This window comes from Opisthorchis viverrini (genome assembly GCF_000715545.1).
Source record: "Opisthorchis viverrini unplaced genomic scaffold opera_v5_32, whole genome shotgun sequence".
Taxonomy (NCBI): domain Eukaryota; kingdom Metazoa; phylum Platyhelminthes; class Trematoda; order Opisthorchiida; family Opisthorchiidae; genus Opisthorchis; species Opisthorchis viverrini.
Window position 1 is genome coordinate 484105 of NW_008751687.1, and position 19840 is coordinate 503944.

Below are 19840 nucleotides of genomic sequence, written 5' to 3' on the forward strand. Positions count from 1 at the left end.
TCGAATGAGACGTTTCTCTCTTTTCTCCCATATTCTCCTGTTACTCTTTCGCATTCATCGCTTGCACTCACTTTTTATGTTTGTGACCATGCTCTTCAAAAATAAATGATAGTTGTGAGATCGAGAAATGCGACCATCGTTGGTCATTCCAGTCAACCTAACACCTCAGAGACAACTGTTTACTGGAATCCAGTCGAGTAAGGCACATTCAGTCACAACATCCGGATTGGAAATCCAAAATTTCTTCAAAAATACGCAAAACAGCTGGGATGAAAATCGTTTGCTGAAGATCCACTTACCTGCAATCGTGCTCTCCGCTGAATGCCGCTGCCTTTCTGGTTTAACTAGTTGGTTTTTCACTTGGTAGCAGCAACAAACACTTGTTCCGATATCATACGAACGTGTTTAGTAGCAAAGACCGGATTGCATTATCGTTATCATTGCAAAAACTAATTCACCGAGTGTAATTGGCAGAAAATTTATTTTATGCCCGACCGATAGTGCTATACTCCAAGAGGCATAATCCCTTCGTCGTCAGTATCAACTTTTTCTATTAGGCCACCAAACCTAGGAATGTGGACGATGTTGTGATCGGTCCTACCAGCTTCGTTTTCGAAATATACTTCAACTTGCAGACGAAATTGAGTAAACTGGTGAGGTGGTCTCAGGTGTGTTTTCTATTCCTCAGTTCCTTTTAATGTAGTAAGCAAAGATTATCGACGGGAGGCATCACGACTCTCCGCCACTCACTGCCAGTGACATTCTCCTCTCAGAAATAAACAACATCATGAGGGACTTTTCCTAGAAACTTCTCCTGACCCCCCATCAAAAAGCAGTCATTTCCAAAGTCCGAGGACCAAACGTTAACTCAAACAAAGGCACGTTACTATATGTGCCAGAAAACCTTAGTTCGAGGTTTACGACTGTATTTTAGCTTCCGAATGCACAGCCCCTTGTTGCATTCTTCGGATAGTGATAAGGATTACCGCCCTATTCAAAGGTCCTTGAAACACGTTCTGGCCGTAACACTAATACACCTATTCCAAATCGACTGGAACGGCTTCCACTCCTAAAGCACGACCACGAAATTAAAGTGCCACTGGCTTGCATCGTTACCAACCGCAGTTTTGTCTTGCTTGTAGGGTCGATATCTTTTTGACAGCGTGACGAATGGAGTGATGCGGAGAATCCTCAAAATAGAGCCAGACTAAACAGTTAGCAGACCATTGCTTCGGAATGGTGGTCGACGACAATAAGTGTTCACAAAACAGACAGTGACTAAGTTTAGAAACGCAGCATAGCAACGGATCACCAAGTAGCTTACAGCCACTTGAAGAGGTCTGTCCGAAGAACATCTTTGTATCACACCGAGAATTAAGACGATCGACCCGCAGGAACCAGAGATATGCGCAAAGAGGTGCAACTAGTTCACCGCCCAAGATACTGGTTCATTGAGAAGAGACGCGCGGTAAACGGGATTGCGTCACGACTTCGAATCCAGACGGTACACAGGCGATCGCGGGTAAAAGCTGAAGTGTGCTTGTTCGCTGTCCTCTGTTCCAATATCTTATGCATGTCAGCCTTCGCTAAACACAACGCAGACAAAATCCAATGTTCATCCCTAAAAGCTGAACACACAAGTGGTGGGCTGTCAAAGAGGATCAACTGCTTGTTCATCAGCATGACCTTCGCCGACCACTTCGAGAGAGGTAAGCGAACCGTCTTCGGAAATCATCCAGGAACTAGCTTTTGTTCAGGACAAACAGTAAGACGAGAGTCGTAGTAGTCTGATAGTATTACCCTTGACAAGAACACTGATGCTTGGCATGCGTGCCAATTAGCTGTAGAATGATACGCACACCATGGACAAATAAACTTCCTTGATTCGCACCGATGAACACGGAGGAGGTTTCACTGTTCTTATATGCCAATCAAAGCTGAATGGAAGTTTGAACCAGTCCATGAAAGTTTATTAAAATCAAATCTTGCTCCGCCACTCGTTGTGAGCTAACTAATAACTAACTAACAAGCAGCTATCAGGTAGGCTAATTAGGACAGATAAAACTAGGTCATGCTGATAACTCATAAGTGAGAAACAACAAGGTGCTAAAAACTCGGACTGGTTTCAACCAGTTTGAAATCCCTTGTTCGCAAGATGAGAGTAATTCATCCAAATATATAATCACGCTGGATCACGAATTCGAGGTATATGGTAAGGGATGGATACATCAATAAGGTTCGGTAAGGAATTTACGGTCAACGCTAATTACACCGTACGCGAAGTTTTTTAGGCGAAGGAGAAAATAACTGAGGATGACCAATCAAACGGTTCAAAGGAATACGAGGAGGCGAATGACAAATAAAAGCACGGGAAGCCCCGCAGAGCACATGCGAAATTTCCGTTGCTATTAGCAACTAAAGCTTTTAAGATTGTGTAGAAATGAGATCTCAAAGGGAGCAATTAGGAAGGATAAACGAAAAGCGAGTGGGAATTGCAAACTCATTTTAAAACTAAATAAACACTTGACTACGCCACATCAAAGAATTAATGCAGTTGAACCAATGAAGTGAATTTCCCCAGACGGGGGCAGTTTGACCACAAATAAACCCTAATGAGTGGGAATTGCAAACTCACTTCAAAACCAAATAAACACTTGACTACGCCACACCAAAGAATTAATGCAGTTGAACCAATAAAGTGAATTTCCCCAGATGGGGGCAGTTTGACCACAAATAAACCCTAAAGGGAAACCATTCTATTTCCTTCCCCACCTGCTGAAGGTCGATGTAACCAATAAGTTGTCACCAGCTACTCAACCCCTAAGAAATCCAAACCAAAGTGATTTGCACATGAGTGTATTTCTCAAAAACAGTCCAATTCGAGTACAAATAGATCATAAGGTTGACGGAAACTTGAGAACTGCGTCTACCTGATGAACCCCAGGAAGAGCGAAACCGGTCGTGGGCTGTCGAAGTGTTTTCAGCAACCTTATGAGTAGTTTCCTTTATGAAAAGCCGTTTAGTAGTTCAACGACACTGGTCGAGAATCGATCCACAATGTTTGAAGACTTTAACTCTTGATAACTAGTTTTGAAAGCTGACAAGTAGACCGACAGCCATACCGCAATGCATTGACAATATCGACTTGACTGGCGATGAAAAGTATGCGGCCAAAGTGCTCACCTCACCAAACAAATTAACGACCAACAGTACAATGTAGAGGTACCAATATCCTCCTCAAGTGCAAGCTATCCTGTAAGTACGTCGCTTTCTAATCTGGGACAGTCGACTTGTGTGCCATGCATGTGACACAAATAACACACCGACCAGTCGGGGAAAAGAACACCAGACCAATTAATGGAACCGTGCAACCGAACAGCTAATGGTCATTGAAGGTCAGCCCCCCGGCTAACAGCACGTATATTAACACATAGGCATCATCACTCAAAGAACAACTATTGATTTATTGCCGGACTCCACTTCGCACCCTAAAAACGCACTGATGATATCACCCCGGTTAGTGAGGAGACGTTTGCAACCATACTGTCCAGCTCAGCGATCAGAAAAATACGTCTCTGTAATGAGTGCATGAATCTCGTCAAAAAGGCAAAAGCAGAAGTCTAGTGTAATAAACGAGGCGACAGACTCGAAAATCTGGTCTTGGTGTATGGCTGGAGAAGAGGGCGACTTAAAACCCTGATATGAGAATGGATAACATCCGCTAAATACATGTTTACGATAGTCACTCTGGCGGACTCGTCTTCTTAGAGATATATATTTACCAGAGTACATGAAAGCCGTAAGGCAAGTAATGACTTACCACAATCCCAAGTGGAGGTAGCTGACGAAGAAGGTCATCCGAGGCCAAGTAAGGGGACATAAAGGAGTCTTGGTTGAATGAGATATACCGAACCCTGTCCAAATCACTGGGTAATTCGCGTTTCATGTGCAGCACTTGTTCATCATGTAGATTGAAACTCGGCGACAGACGACATTGTGTAGGAAGACTGACACCCAACGAAGACTCGCGACACGATGATTCATTCTCGAAATCCGGTAAGGTGAATACAGGGGTCGACCGTGGTTCGGAAGCGTCTTGCAAAGAAAAAATTGTGGCAACATATGGGAGAAGTTGTATAAAGGGGAAATGCAATAGTAGTTATTGTGGAAACTTGACATCCAGTGTTTCAGTTGGACTCCACATGAGTAGGATTCCGAGGGGAAGAATTCAAAAGTAAGGAGTAGGAAGATGCCAGAGCCGTTTAACTGGCTGATCACCAAGTACATTCCACATTATTGTTGAAGCACGGATATAATGCGTTTAAGTTAAGACCAATGGGACGAATGCTGACTTCGGGCAACACTACCCAGAAGCATTTGAGGTATGTGGTCTTGCTAGAATCACTGGAAGACAAATACACTCACTTATCCCTATGAGTTAGCCGGTCTCCTTCGACGCGTGCTGTCCGGATTTCAAACTCCTTTAGGAGTCATGGGCATTAGTGAATTGGCAGAACTCGGGTCTAAGGGACGTCGCCTATACAGAGTGGACATCATCATCATCATCCTCAATGACAGCAACATCAGTGTTGGCACTGATGCTTCACTGCCGCAGAGTAGACACGATGGAACTATTCAAACGAGAGCATGTAGCTAGTCTTGTGGATTGAGAAAACTGCACCGAAGCAGTCCTCAGTCATGCATTGATATAAAAAACGAACGTTTGAAACTTGTAAGCGAAGTACTGACCCTTAGCTCTCGACTGGAATGTGGGAAATACAGTAGGTGACTGCGTAAAAGTCCCCCTCCCTAAAAAGGGTGACTAAGGTATGAACCGAATCAGGAAAATGGCTAGGGTGCTTACTTTCTGAAGGAACAGAAGGATCATTTTTCTGAGTACAGGGCGCACTTCCATTCCCCATAGGCCTGCACATTTCAGACAAACCAACTGGAACAGAGAACCTAGTTCGAGGACGATTATGGTATCGCTTTGCTCCACTTTGTTCTGAGGAGGTGGATTGAAGGTTTTCGTCAGGAGTTGCAGAGCTACCCAACCACAGTCTGGGCACAAAACGATTCCACAGGTATCCGGAAAGCGAAGAACGTGTGCGCTGGGAAGTAGTATCCACCGCATCATGCAGAGGAGCAGTAGGGTCTGGATTTAGTCGTTTCTCATCAACACCAGCATAGGCTGCGTGAAAGGATGGATCATGAAATTTAGCACTAATCCACTCTGATAAGCTACAAATGTCAGTAGTGCAGATACTCTGAAATTTTTGCGTGCATTGTAGCGGAAAGTAGTAAATGGGAGAGTCGAAGTATTTCCAGACTATTCAAGTCTACGCACGGACAACCCTGAGTTCAGTGTTGAACACGAAGAAAGAGACTTTCGGATATGGAGACGAGAGTCTGGCAATTATGCAAGGTATTTTGAAAAACGAATCATGTTGTTGTTCCAAAAATATTTTGGTCCCTGGAAATTTCATCTTTTACAAGAGGCACGTTTCCTCAGTCTCCTAAAACCTTTATAGAGGCCGAGCATAACCTCACTAGAGACCACATCCTCACAAACTCACAGCTAGGAAACAGCCTCTGGATGCCTCGTTTATACTCATCCAAGTGCCTAAACTTGGAGGCAGTATTGTTGTCACAAGGGTCCTAGTAGTATATTTGTAATTCTCGGGAGCGACACAGCCTTGGTTAACTAGGGTCAACCAAGGCATATGTCGGTACATGATTGCTATTTTAACAGTCTTAATGTGTCAGACTAACAAGGACAAACAATGAGAGGACTACAAGCTGATATTTACCGCCCTTTACATGTTAATGTAGGAGGGCATCCAGATTTCCACTGAACGAAATTGTCTTATGGAAAGCATGATAGACTGTGGATTAGATCATCTCATTATGATCAGATCAGTTGTAAATCAGTATGGCTGCACCATCTAGGATTCTGCCTTCAGGATATCTGCATCGATTTCGAGGCGTACAGGTGAGAAACTAGATAAGGACGAACGTAAGATACACTCGACACGCACAATGCTGATCGACGAGGCTACTGAAGTGTATACTTTTTTCAGTACTCCAACATCAAACCTCAGTGCATGACTGGTGATCAGTATGTTATCTTTAAGCGATCTATAAACACCACTGACAAGAATAGTGGGGAAACACGGATATGAAGGTGGTCAATAAAAGGGTCATCACGAAACCTGCCAAAAATCCGAAACGCGCTATTGTGTAGGCCCGAACAGGAAGAACTCGAGGGAACACAGTATGTGAGCACTTCCCTCAAAATCCTTTGAGAAGAGGTCATTTCAACCACGGCTTGATGCAGAACCACCCACAGGCCATAAAGCAGAGCCTCCCATGGAGTCCTCTCAGCAGTGACAAGCGCACCTGACCTAATCAGATGTTCCATATCATGCCAAAAACAGTGGTCTTTACAACTGATCTAAAAGAATCGTATGCTTATTCGACGTGCTGGCTTGCGAATGTGTGAGGAAATGAGAACGTAGCATCTCTTCCTTTCTTGGGGGTAGCAGCTCCCCGATAATGCTTTCTTGTTGAAAAATTAAAAGAAACGTTAAGCTGAAAAATGGGAGTAGTTTGTAATACATCCAATCAAAGCAGATATACGAATGCAAGTAGACTAATGAAAGGTCTAGTCGGACTTACCTAAAAGGCACTTGGATAAAATTCCGATTGGCAATAAAGGATCCATCAACGATAGCATCCTGGCCGGGCTAGGAGTGAAAGATACAAGTACTGGAGCATATGCAACGAGTGCCCCGTGAGGTAGTGGATGAATTCCCGTATAGGCTAGTCGAAGACATAGTCCAAGGACGAGATTGCCGCCAGCAGAATCTCCGCAGAGAACTATTCGGGCGTTTGGCTGGGCTCCCAACCGTGTCCGATTTAGAGAGGCCCAACAATAAGCAAAATAGCATTCCTCCAGTGCACGAGGATACGGGGCTTTCGGAGCAAGCGAATAGTCAACAGAAAATATGGGGCAGTCGAGGAACTCAGCCCATTGTCGAAGAAATATCTTTGAAAGTAAGATAATCCAGTAAATATACACTGAACGGATGTATATACATTGGTTTGGAAGTTTCAGGATGTAGGATAAAACCAGAAACAGTGGCACAGAAGGCTACAGTAGTTGGGAAGACATAGGATCTAAGTAAAAAACCGTCGAGCAGGAAAATGCAGAACTACCGCTTTAATGTGATGAGTTCAGCAGTGAGTTCACATGCCGTTGGACTTTTCTTTCGATCACCATGTGCTGGCTCAAGAAAGATCATGCGTTAAGGCTAGTTACTCAAATCCACAGTTGACTTTCGACCATTTATGTAAAACTGGGCAACCTGGCAGTGTATCTCCCTATGATTTTATAGCGGTTCATTCAATGGAAGGCTGTTGTTGCAGGTTAGCTGAACCATCAATTACGGACAATCAATCATCAAATGTGTGTTAAGCAGGTAGGTTATTGCCACAAAGGGTCAAAAACCCATCGTCTTTAAGTCCACTGATAAGCTGGGAGGCTGAACAAAAAACTCAGAATAACAGATTTGGAGAAACATGAAGACATCCTTGGGGCACCAAGGCAACTCTATAATGTGATAACCCTTGTGAAGAGATCTTCCAAAAAGATGTCAGGCAAGGAGCGTCCATACTTCTCTACAGAGTTTAACCTTTTGTTTACCGACTAACGCCAGCCACACTGGAAAAGAACCGGTGATGAGATGTTTGGAGAGGGCACAAGCATGCAATATTTCAAGGTAGGTCTCAGAGTTGGCCAGAGCCTACCCAGCATACACTTCCTGAAGTGGGGAAACGAAGTTTGCGTTGTAATATGCCGGCAACTTCGCCCTGAAAAGACTTAATCTTGAGCCACATGCTCACTTTTGACAGCCAGCAATTTGCAGGTGCTTTCTGGATGATCACACAAGAAAATAAGGCACTTATCGCTCGTGCATATCGATGTCAGATTAGACATTTTTCTAAGATAAAGTGTCATATGTATGGCGATGTGCATGAGGATACTTAGAAAGACGAGACTTAAAGAAGGAGACTATAAATTACGTAAACATACGTCATTCAGGCAACAAGGTACTTTAGTCAGCTTGTTTCTAGGTTGCATCCAATCAATGTGAATTGCAGGGCAACACTAGTACGAGGTAAGATAGATCAAAAACATAATACTTTGTTTGAAAAACCATTTGCATGGGTATCGTAATGTTTGTACAAATTTGCCAAAATCTGCTACACTAACAGTGGGTTTTATGTTTTACCGCGGCGAACAGTTCACTCTGATAGAAACTCTACGAGGGGCTGTCATACATGCATGTATATCACATGGTAAACACTCCGGCTCCCGGATAATTCAAGACGCCCAAGCCAAAGACGGAGCAAAAATCTGCAGTGGTAGCCATGTACGGTTGGGTATTGCTGGCTTGGACCAACATATACGTTTGGGTTTGCGATGGCTCGGTGGTTAGGCCGCGGACTTTCCGACCGGAAGGTCAGGGATTCGAGCCCGATTCCAGCATCTCGACTGCTCCTATATAGGCTTGGACAACTTTAGAGTAACCCAGCTCTTGTGCTTCCATTGGTTGGCGTGGCAGCTGGGCACCGGAACGGTGTTACAGTTGAATAATAATAAAAACAATAATACTACTGTGTTCGAACCACGGGCCTTTCTGCTTGTAAGTTCATGTCTCAAACACTGAGCTATCTGGGGCGTAAATTATAGCATACGCTCCAGCGGATACTGGCAATAGGTGCTTGAATCTGGGCCACGTACACACGATTACCCGGATAGGTTTGTGGAGAGAAGCTTGCCCATGAAGCCACAAGATGCCACAAGCATTACCTATCCGTCTTCGTTTCGCGAGCAATACGTCCTGTAAAATACTAATGAGCCGCTGTATTTAATGGAAACAGCAACCCGGCCAAACTAAAAAAGCGACGGTAACTGACCAACCGTCATAAGAACAAACTGTCTCTAGTAGCCGTTACTTTGTGTATTTACCCCACATGGAGTTTGACTGGCATGGCTTTTAACCACAGAGCAAAATGTCAGAAGTGCAGCCCTCCAACATTTCGTTGGTTCAAAGCACTGTGACAAGCATAAATCAAGTCCGCGTGAATGGTCAGTCTAACGGCTGACGACCAAAAGTGAGCCACGTGAACTTTTCTATCTACACGTGTTTCGCATACTGAATTGCCATAACTAGGTTGATTTCGACAACCTACTTCTCGCTTTTGTTTGTTTCATTCATAGTTGAATATTATCGTACTGAGCCTGAAAATGAATACTGCGAAGATTTCTCGCCCCGAAAAGTTGTTGTTCTGAACGAGCTGAAGGGTACGGATTGGAACTCTGCGCAGCCAAACCGCTGATTGCAACACATTTGATACTGGAGAAGAACAATATGGATGAGTTGAGCAGCAGTACACTGGCTGGTTCGAACAGAAGTTCTGTACTCCAGTTTAGTTGCTGTAAGAGATCAACATTAGAGCAAGTAAGTGCACCCTCGGCTTCAAGATTCCTATTGTCTGACGCAAAATAAAAGCGCATAGTTGGTGCTTCCAAATAATTCAGTTCCAGCACAATGCAATGTTATACCTAAAGTGGGTCGTCATCAAACCACGATACACTAAACATCCTAGTTATCCCAATGGATGTCTTGACAAGGAGAACTTCTTCTCAAAGACTGGCGCTTCAAACCTGCATGGAAACTTCGTCAACATCAATTTCATGTCAAGTTTTTGACCGTTTGTATGCAGAAAAAGTAGGCAAACCATCTAACAAAAGTGAGATAACAAAGGAGTTAGCTAAAACGCAGAAATTAGCTTAGCTGTAGCCGCAAAACATAATGATAACCTTGAAGATCGCTCCGCCGGAGACGTTAACTCACATCTTGAGACTGTGATTTCAGTGCAACAAAACCGCCGCCATGAATGTGGAAGAGAAGATAGGGAGATAGGTTGGAACTGCTGCTGTCGGTCGACGACTCCGGTTCAGGTGAGTTAGTTAACCCATCCAACTGCGACGGAACAGGGTTTCTGATTGCACCAAGGGTTTGCGAAGAACAGGAACGCCGAGGTGACTGGTGCAAAACCTGAGAATCCGGAATATCTAGATCATTCGGTTTAGATGCCAGATTCGTCGACTGGAGGATGCTGGTCAGTAAATGTTGTTGTGCCCATTCCATTCCTGGACGTGACCGATAACTGAGGAGACGCACAGAAACAGGTTCTGGACCAAAGTGTGCTACTGGATAGTTGATCGTAACAAAACCTGTTAAAAGATTAGAACAAGACACCGTGAAAAGTGCAGTTGGATATAACTTTTACTTTGAGAAGTGTGGTGAATCAGTTCCAAGTAAGTCGAAGCTGGCACCAGCAACACACAACGTTTTGAAAGGATCATCAAAACGCCTGCAGTTTCGCGGTATCTCACTCGATCGTCTACTGTCATTACAAATACGAAAAAGAGGGAATTGGGACACCCAGAATAAGAAACAAACAGTGTGGAACCGGGTGGGATAGGTATGAAGAATCAACATTAAGGACATGGTACGAAAAGGCATATAAGCAGATGGGGGAATGTTCGAGTCACGGAGTTAGGTGTGAAATATAAAATGTAGGAGATGGAAAAGGGAGATGAGGTTGATAAAGGCTAGGGGTATGGGGTGAACTTGGTTTAGGTTCATACGAGGATAAGTATGTCTTTCTGGACGCACATATTCGATTTGAAGCGCCTTATAGCAACGGAAACTGTCCAGTGCAGAAGTAAGAAACAGTGAATCTGGTACCGCTTAATTGGCTGCGTCGGACGGATGCGTAAAGTGGAATTTCTGAATTCAAGAGGACGTGATTTTTAGAAAAACGAACATTAGAGAGCCTGAACAAGGTTATTCCAACGTTCCAAAAATAATGCTAGCCTAGTTTGACCAATAGAACCTTTTTCCATTTGGTACGTTTCACAACTCACACTAAACTGACCTGAATATTCTCCACATCCTTATGTACCTTAACGCACCATGAACATAAGGTCGATTCTTCCACATCAACATCGATAACATGACATAATGCTTCGCTGCCGTACAACCATGACTTATTTGAAAGTCCTATTGTGAAGAAAAGAACAAAAATGGACTTAGTGCTACGTTATTACAATAATTTCGAAGTGCCCACACCTCACAATATTCATCCAGGCAGGCTGGATAGAAATTGGTAACAAGAACGCCATCGGCATCGATTAGCAGATATCTTGCAGTGTCTCCAACCAGACACGGCGGGGATCACGCGGTCCACATCCTGGAAGGCTAGTAGCACCGACAACACCAAGAAATTTCTTACTCTCTTTTTTACTTCTCTGTCAGAAGAAAGGTTGGGCACCTCTCTGAGTGCGCCACTGAATTGGGCACAGAAAATAGCATTCTCTCCGGCAAACGATGGTTCGGCATACACAATACATGGACCAAGTGGTTAGAGCGCGAAGGTTACTGGTTCGAACCCGACCTCAGCCTGACTTCCCCTGTCTAGACTTGGGCGACCTGACAGTGTCCCAGCCCTCGTGCCTCCTTCGTGTGGCATGGCAGCTAGGCATCGAAAGGGTGTTACAGCTGAATGATTTATTTTCATTTTTATAAATGGCCTAACCAACGCAGTTTCTGGTTCTAGATACATTCCTCAGTGAAAGTCCCCGTTGCACAACCGAACATTCGCTTTCTAATCGCCTCGAACGGATTTTCCGACAGCAACCAACACGAACTACAGTTCTGAGACAACGGTCGTCAACGGTGATTGTCAAAGAAACAGCCTGAAGAACTGTGGGTATTTAAAGGTAGTTCAGACTCTGGTCCTTCTACTGTTAACGTTGATACAATCCTTGTTTGTTCTTAGACTGTAGCTGTCACTGTCGCTTACGCAGCGATAAAATTCATCCAGGTTATCTATGCCCGGATTCTGGTACGCATTAGATCAAGCAAACGAACGACTGAGCTGCTTATGGTCCTCACCGTTGGTACCCATGATGGATGCTAAAGGGATCAGGACTGCCACGCGTAATATTATCGGTGGGGGTGGGGGGAGTATACTGCGGTGCTGTGTATTCAGTCGGTTCATGGAAGCGCATTAATCAGTAGGGAGCGTTGGAAGTACCAAACGATTTCAGATAACAAGTGAAAGAGGAACCAAACCTGATGAGAGAAAGTGAGCTCGTTAGGCAGCTCACAAGCTAAAGAACTTCAAAAAAGATCACTACGGATACTGCTCCACTCGAGTATGATCGGTTTTGCGGCGGTGGCAGACGGACGATCAACGCATCCTAGCTCGAAAAATAAAACTTTGCACCGTATTACCATGTCTTCACAAAAATTAAGGATAACGGACACTTGGCTAACCAAATCGAATAAGACCAGAGGAAAGGCACCGAAGGGCCATGCTGTCCAGTTGCATTGGGGTTGACTTGGGTCAGCGAGAAAAATGGGAAACAATTTGGAAACTTTACCTACTTACGTTGAGGACGTTTCATAGTTTCGTTCCCATTCAAAGGTGCTGAAGTATGTTCCAATCTAAATGGTACACGAAGCTTTCGTGGCATTAATTCGAAAGAATGAACGACTGACATGGCTGGCAAGATCACGTTTGGACCACCTGTGATCAGAGGGTGTTCGGCGAAGCTCCAAAGTGCTTTGCAAAAGTTTACATTTGAATTCCTCGTTAGTTTGGCTATGAGCATTCCACGCTCTTCGGGTGATAGAAAGGAGGAAACGGAGCGATAGATGGTGAAGACGAAATTCGAAAGTCCTTGTTTACTTTCCTGTATCAGATGGGAATAAATAAACAATATTGTAAACTAAAGTCAATCTGGGAAGCTCAACTCGTAGGATAATCAGGATAATCAATTAGGCAAATGCAACACAAATACCCGAGGCCCGATCAAAGTGACTATTCTTGGGGAAACTAGCTGTGGCTGTTTTATTGCAACAGTCGTATTTCCGTTGAGAATACTGGGTTATTTTAAAAAAAATATAGTTACCACCTTCTAGAGTGGGGACCACACACTACCCTGAAACGAAGTATTTTAGATTTGACCCTACTAGGGGTATCTGCCTCCGGTCACCCCTCCCCTCCCTGGAGAGTAGGGAGCAAGCATATTCGGAAAGATGTTATCCACACCGGAACCAGTTCGCATAGCATCGTTCTCACAATGGACGACAGACGACAATACTATCAGGGATGAAATGATGTTTTCCGCGGAACGTTTCTTTAAGCAACTATACTGCGGGGTCTGCTCTTCAGATCTCGGTATCGGTTGTCTGTTCTCCTTCATTCACCCACTGTTCACTCCACAAGCCGTCCCGAGTTGTTTTCTGATAACTGAACTACCTGTGATTTGATTCAGCCACAGCCAATGTGCTGGTCTGATAGTGTCATCCGCGCGCCATTTGATTCAGTGCTCCAAAGCATTAAATCTGCTAAGACAAGTTTAGATTGGAAGACGGGGCAGAGCTGGACAAGGAAACAAAGTACGAAGAATGTGATGTCCGGTCTTGGCCACGCTGGCACATTTCGCTCGCGAGGCGGAGAATTAGAATCCCCTTTATTATTGAAGGTACTCATCAGGAAGCTAGTGGCGCACTTTCTTGTCCGCAATTATTAACACGCTCTAGCGTTGGTGGGGTGAAATGTACGAACTCGGACTAGAACGTACTGCCGGAAATAACAGGTATCGACGAAATTAAGCTGGGGCAAAAATGAAACTAGCAACCCTCGGAGTTTCGTGACCTGCACACAACTGATTATTCCCAGTATAGGCTAGCTTCGCTTACGAAATCTCCGAAATTTCCAAGAACTAATATCAATCTACAAGAGGACGAATAAATTCGAAAGGTAAGTACACATTCCATCTGAGAATTCATCACTCGAAGAGCTAGTCAATGCACGACCACGTGATGCGGCTTGTGTGATTGAAAGATGAGTGAAGCAATTTCCTGTCTAAGTGCTGGTCATCCTCTCCTGACCAAACTGTTAAGGGTTCGGACTACTAGCCAATAGGTCGAGCGTTAGAAACTCTGCGAAGTTACGTGAGATGCGCACAGCTGGCGATTCCTGACAAGAATGAAACAGCTGTACTGTTTCTCGGCTTTTGAGCATAACTTCATTAAAAGGACGAAATCTAAACTGAAAATCACCAAATCTCTTCACACCAACGAAAATGAAAGAGCCATTGCAACAGTTACCGTTGAATCAGATAACACTGTAACACTTAGTGATTTGTGGCCAGGACTCAGTTATTGGATAAAAACATCTCAAACTTGATTCTCTGACAATGCACAGACGTAGAAATGAATAAGACAAATTATAAGCCAGTCATCTGTAGGATAACACGGGTCGCAATACGGTACCATAAACCGGGCCCTGAAGCTAAGACATGTTTCCACTAGAGATGTGTACGTAAAACGATACGATATGGGGAATCACCCATCTCCATGTCCACTTTCCAGTGCTAAAAGAGATACGGCAAATACCATACACTGCCCGAACCCTCACCATAAGGAAGTGCTCGAGTGAGAAAAACGGCAATCAACTCCACCGGGTTAGCAAGGTTACAGATGCGCAACTCCAACGGCGTAAACAGTGGATGGTGTGTGACAGAGGCCAACCGACACACTGATGGGCTGGGGAATAGCCAATCACTACAGCACCAAATCGCACATCTGTTGCACGGTGACAGGAAACGAAGAGCAGAGACAACATGAAGCACTAACCGAAGCTTGTAATTACTGTAATTTGCTCAAATGAGAGTGGACATGGTGGATAAGGTCAAGAGGACTCAATAAGTGACATATTATCCACCTACCCATGCAAGACAACGTCCAGTAAGATCCAGACAAATAGCGAGCCCTTCTCGTTGCCAACGTGGCTACTAACCAATATCGATGGCGTTCTCGTTGTCAGCTTACATCTAGATTCTCTGAATGAATGTTTGAAGATGTAGGCACCACAGAGTGATTGTGATAGGCTAACACTGAGCCCCTTCCCGATTCTGTTTATCCCTTTTCTTTTCTGTTATTCTTTTATTCTTTCCTTCATAATAAGGCTTTCCAACATAGTTTGGCTACGCAGAGCCAAACATCAGCGTTGAACACATGTTATCCTGTCGAGATGATGATGTACTCCGTAAATTATCATGCCCAATGACCTCCGGTAAAATCTGTGCAAGTGATGAACCACTCTCGTTGCTAAAGTTTGACACAGCTGACAGACCAGAGAGGAACCTTATCAACTTCAGAATTGGTGATGGTCAACCAGGTCGTTCGTTACCTCTCTTCCTGACGGTAACGACAACCGGATATAGGTCTACCTCGAGATCTTCCAACAGTTTGCAGAACGGGTGTTCAAACTGATTCAGTCTAGGTCGCTGAATGAGTAAAGCCAGCATCCATACGTGGTATCTTTTGAAATGTTCCGATAGAGACTCAGAGAGCCCAACTTGGTGGATGAATGGCCTTGCATGCGTCAACCGCTCTATGACAGAGGAAGCGGAATCTACGTTCGATGGTTGAGAAAACGCACAGCTTACAAAGGTTCCATAAGCGACGATAGTCTAAAGTTCAGAAACCTGGTTTGCTCAAGCGTATTCATACTGGCCCTCAGGTTTGGACCATCAATGACTGCGTCAAACAGTATCTAGCTGAATCAACCGCTCAGCAAACGGCTTATAAGTTAATTGATGGTTGCAAACTACACCCATTATTGCACAACAGCAATGAGGCTGTCGAAAAATTATCCTCAGTACAGAGGTGAATAGGCAGGGGTCAAACAAGTATGGAAATGCGAGTGGAACAGAGTCAGTGGGCGAAAACTGGACATTTACGGTCTATATAATTCCACTTTTGGCGGGAGATCCTTTTAGAAACACCGATTTTCAAAAGTGGCTTCAAAGTTCAGAACTCGAATGGCAGTGCGTAGCACAGAAGACTCTAACTAACTGTCTCATCCTTTATTTGCACAATATTTTGTTCGTCTACGTTAACCAACAGTGACTTATCGAGCACAAACATTAAGCGGTACCGTATGCCAAAATCAGTTAAGTGCTGACGCTAACAGTGATTCCGTCAGGCGCACAACCTAACTAGAACCGACTTGCGGATTACATCCACAGATAATTCAGGCTGTGCAATGCGTGAGAATCTGTTTTAGAAAGACGCTCACTACTCGTCCTAATTCGAAAAGGATTAGGCTGAATGGTCAACCGCATCAATGAATGAAACGGACGATGATGACCTGAGTTTATAATGTTGTCACATGATGACCTCATGATTATGCGACAGTATGACATACAGATCACACGTATCCGACAGACGTACGGAGTAAAGTCTGGACGTACTTGAGTTCTAGAACCGTTCGAAAACAGCGCCAACTTATTTTACCTGCTGTGATTCATGTGTCTGAGGTTTTCATCCTACTATAAGCTTCGTACTCACACAATAGCTCTCCATGACTATGTGAACAGTTAGAACCGATTACTACCTATAGGTTCTTTCCTCAAGTTCCGTGAGCAGACGAACCACCCGCGAAGCACGAAGTGAAACCACTGACCGTATCCGCAAACTGACTCCTGGACGGCAATAAACACTGAAGAATAGCCCACTAAGTTGTCTTGCAATCGCAGGGTAACGACTCCTGACACCATTGTACTATGATACAGCGTCATCATCATTATCATCGACAGCATGAGTGTTCTACACCGATGCTTCACGGCCGTACAACCATGATTTATTTAAAAGCCTTAATGGAAAGAATAGAGTAAAGGTGGAGTGGACAGGGAATTAGTGCTAGCTTAACACAATCCTTCCGAGGTGCCTACACCTCCAGACATTCACTCAGCCAATCTGGATGGAGACTGACAACAAGAACGCCACTGACATCGGTTGGCAGCCATATCTTGTAGTGTCTCCAACCAGGCACAGTGAGGATCACGCGGTCCCCATCCTGGAAGGCGAGTAGCACCGACAGCACCCAAGCGCTTCGTGATCTCCTTCATCCCCCTCTACCAAGTCAAGGGTTGGTCACCTCTCTGTTTACGCCACTCTGAATTGGGCATGGAAAACAGCACTCTATTCGGTAAACGATGGGTCGGAATACGCAACAAATATCCCAACCAACGCAACTTCTAGTACTGGGCACATTCTCCAATTGAAGTACACGTTGCACAACCGAACACTCTCTTTCTAATTACCTCGTTACGGATACGCCAATACCAACCCACACCAGCTATTGTTTTGAGACAACGATTGTCGAACACCTGAAGACGTCTCAGGTCCGCTGCTAGAATAGGCCGTCTCATAGTCACACAACAAAACAGCCCGTACTGTAGCTTGAGACACACGTCACTTCAGATTCAGGGATAAACCACTCTGACGCCATAGGTATCTCAAATTAGCAAACGCGACCCGAGCCTTGCATATTCGTGCATTCACCTCATCTGTCACACTACAATCAGAACTAATACAACTAGCACCTCTCCCTGGATTTGAAGTAGCGTGTTCAGTGACTTCACGTCCACAAGCATGACCTTACACTTTGCAGGTGTAAAGTGCATACCAAAAGACGTGATGACTTTGGTCAGTTCATCCAAAAACACTTGCGCCCCCTCCTCTTCGGAGATGCGAACGACACCATCTGCGGACACCAGATCGACAAAATTTTCTTCACACCAGGGTTTTGGAGACCTACCTACCTTCGTCTCATTCTCATCGATCACGAAGTTAAAAAGGAATGGAGAGAGTGGAGATCCCTGACGGACACCACTGTGTGTACGGAAGCTTCCGGAGAGCTCTCCGTATACTCCCACACGTCCGGAAGTATGAGAATACAAAGAATTTATTATGTTTACAAATTTTCGGAACATTCCTTGATCGGCAATCGTGTCAAGAAGAACAGACCGATCAGCCGAGTCAAATGCGCCTTAGAAATTCAGGAACACTAGAATTGTGGCGTTGTTCTCGCACCAGACGAAGTGTGAAGATTTGGTCAACACAACCCCTACCAGGCCGGAATCCCGCTTGCTGCTCTCGAGTCAGTATCTCACGAGCCATCCTCAGGCGACGAAGCACAATTGACGCCAACAGTCTCGTTACAACCGGGGTCAAGCTGATCCCCCTGTGGTTGCCGCACTCACTACGCGCCCCTTTTTTGATCACCGACCCTTCCCAGTTGTCTGGGACAGGCTCTTTTACCCAGATGCAAGCAAACAAATCAGACAAGCGTTGACTCAGGATTTCGTCTCTGTCTTTGAACAATGCGGGTGTGAGGTCATCCGGACCAGAAGCTCGGTGGCGTTTGAGAGAACATATGCAGTCGTAAACCTCCGAGGCCATAGGTGGTTGAACGTTCACCGTCCACGGTTCTACATCACCTGTGGGTTCTAGATGAGTGTCAGCTTGTGGCCACAACAGTTGTTGTTCGAAGTATTCAGCCCACCGATCGCGGTGTTCTTCTTTATTCGAGATGGTCCCTCCATCCCGTTGCTTGATAGATTCGCCCAAGGTGGTTTCCGGTGGCCGGTCGCACGGATCAATTGAAATAATCTCCGGGCATTACCGGCTTTCTGGGTCTCTTCCATTTCTTTGGTTTTCTGTGTCCACCATACTTCACGGTCGGCTCGCACGCCCACTTTTAATTGACTTCTGATAATTCTCCGCCGGTTGGGATATTTCTCCGAGATTTCAGTAGTGCCACGGTTCCGTTTGATATCCAGGGCTTGGGTGCGCCTGGTGGTGCCGTTCCATAGGAAAAATTCCTAGCAATATACAAAGACACGGCCACCTCGTCCCAGTGCGAGTTCGCATCTGATGGTGGAGCACTGGGAAGAGACTCTAGAAGACGATTCTTGTAAGTTAGTCTAACATCCGGATCTGCCAGCCTCTCAGTTGCCATGCGATTTGTTCGCACCTTACGCGACCCCGGGAAACGTGGGGCGAGGCGACTCCGGACGAGCGCGTGGTCAGAGTCCACAAATGTGTTCCAAAACAACCGGCAGTCAGTTATGGACCCGCGCCATCGGTAACTGATGGCAATGTGGTCGATTTGAGTTTGTGGCCGGCCTGCCGATGGAGGACACCAAGTGGCCAGACGATTTCGGCTATTTCGGAAGTTAGTACTGCATAAAGACAGCCTGCGATCAGCACACAGCTGAAGCAATCGTTCCCCATTGTCCGTACGTAACGAGTCCAGTCCATGTCAACCTCCTAATTGAGTCTCAGATGCACTGAGCCTGCCCACTTGCGCATTCATATCTCCGGCAACCACCACAGTGTCTGAGCTTTTAGCTCGCCGCAGCAGAGCATTCAGGGCGTCGTAAAACCCGTCTTTGACGGTGTCAGAGCTACAATCAGTTGGGGCATAGGCAGACACGATAAACAGACATCTATCAACTTGCCGCTTGTGAGACTCCTTCACAGACGTTGCCAGACGAACCGCACAGAGGCGACTATCAACAGGTATCCAGTCAAGTAAGGATACTTCCGCCCGGTGACTTAGCACAATACCAACCCCTGCACATCCCACCGCAGCAGTCTCTGGATCACCAGAGGTGCGCAGCCGGAGGCGAGTGGAGACTGACGGGGCGGTTAACTCAATCACTGTGCTTGAATCTTGAATTCTCGTTTTTGAGACACAGCACACATCAATGCCAAGCGAGTCCAGTGTGGGTGCAAGAGCAGCTTGTTGTCCTGCTTGCTTCAGAGTGCGGACATTGAAGGCGGCCGGATAGTCTGGGCTACGAGGCTTGAAGATTGATTTGGAGAAACCTAAGGAT

At 45.2% G+C, this 19840-nt stretch overlaps 1 protein-coding gene across 1 annotated transcript in view; it reads right to left on the bottom strand.

Annotated features, from left to right (window-relative positions):
* The window catches only part of T265_02504 (hypothetical protein), a gene marked incomplete at both ends in the record, with an annotated part of 47226 nt that overhangs the window by 6470 nt on the left and 20916 nt on the right, over nt 1–19840 (bottom strand). The window contains 8 exons of the mRNA XM_009166767.1: nt 3821–4095; nt 4865–5233; nt 6679–7048; nt 9924–10306; nt 12532–12835; nt 17762–17988; nt 18203–18439; nt 19269–19832. Coding sequence (XP_009165031.1) covers nt 3821–4095; nt 4865–5233; nt 6679–7048; nt 9924–10306; nt 12532–12835; nt 17762–17988; nt 18203–18439; nt 19269–19832 — 2729 coding nt within the window. The remainder of the gene's footprint in view (nt 1–3820; nt 4096–4864; nt 5234–6678; nt 7049–9923; nt 10307–12531; nt 12836–17761; nt 17989–18202; nt 18440–19268; nt 19833–19840) is intronic.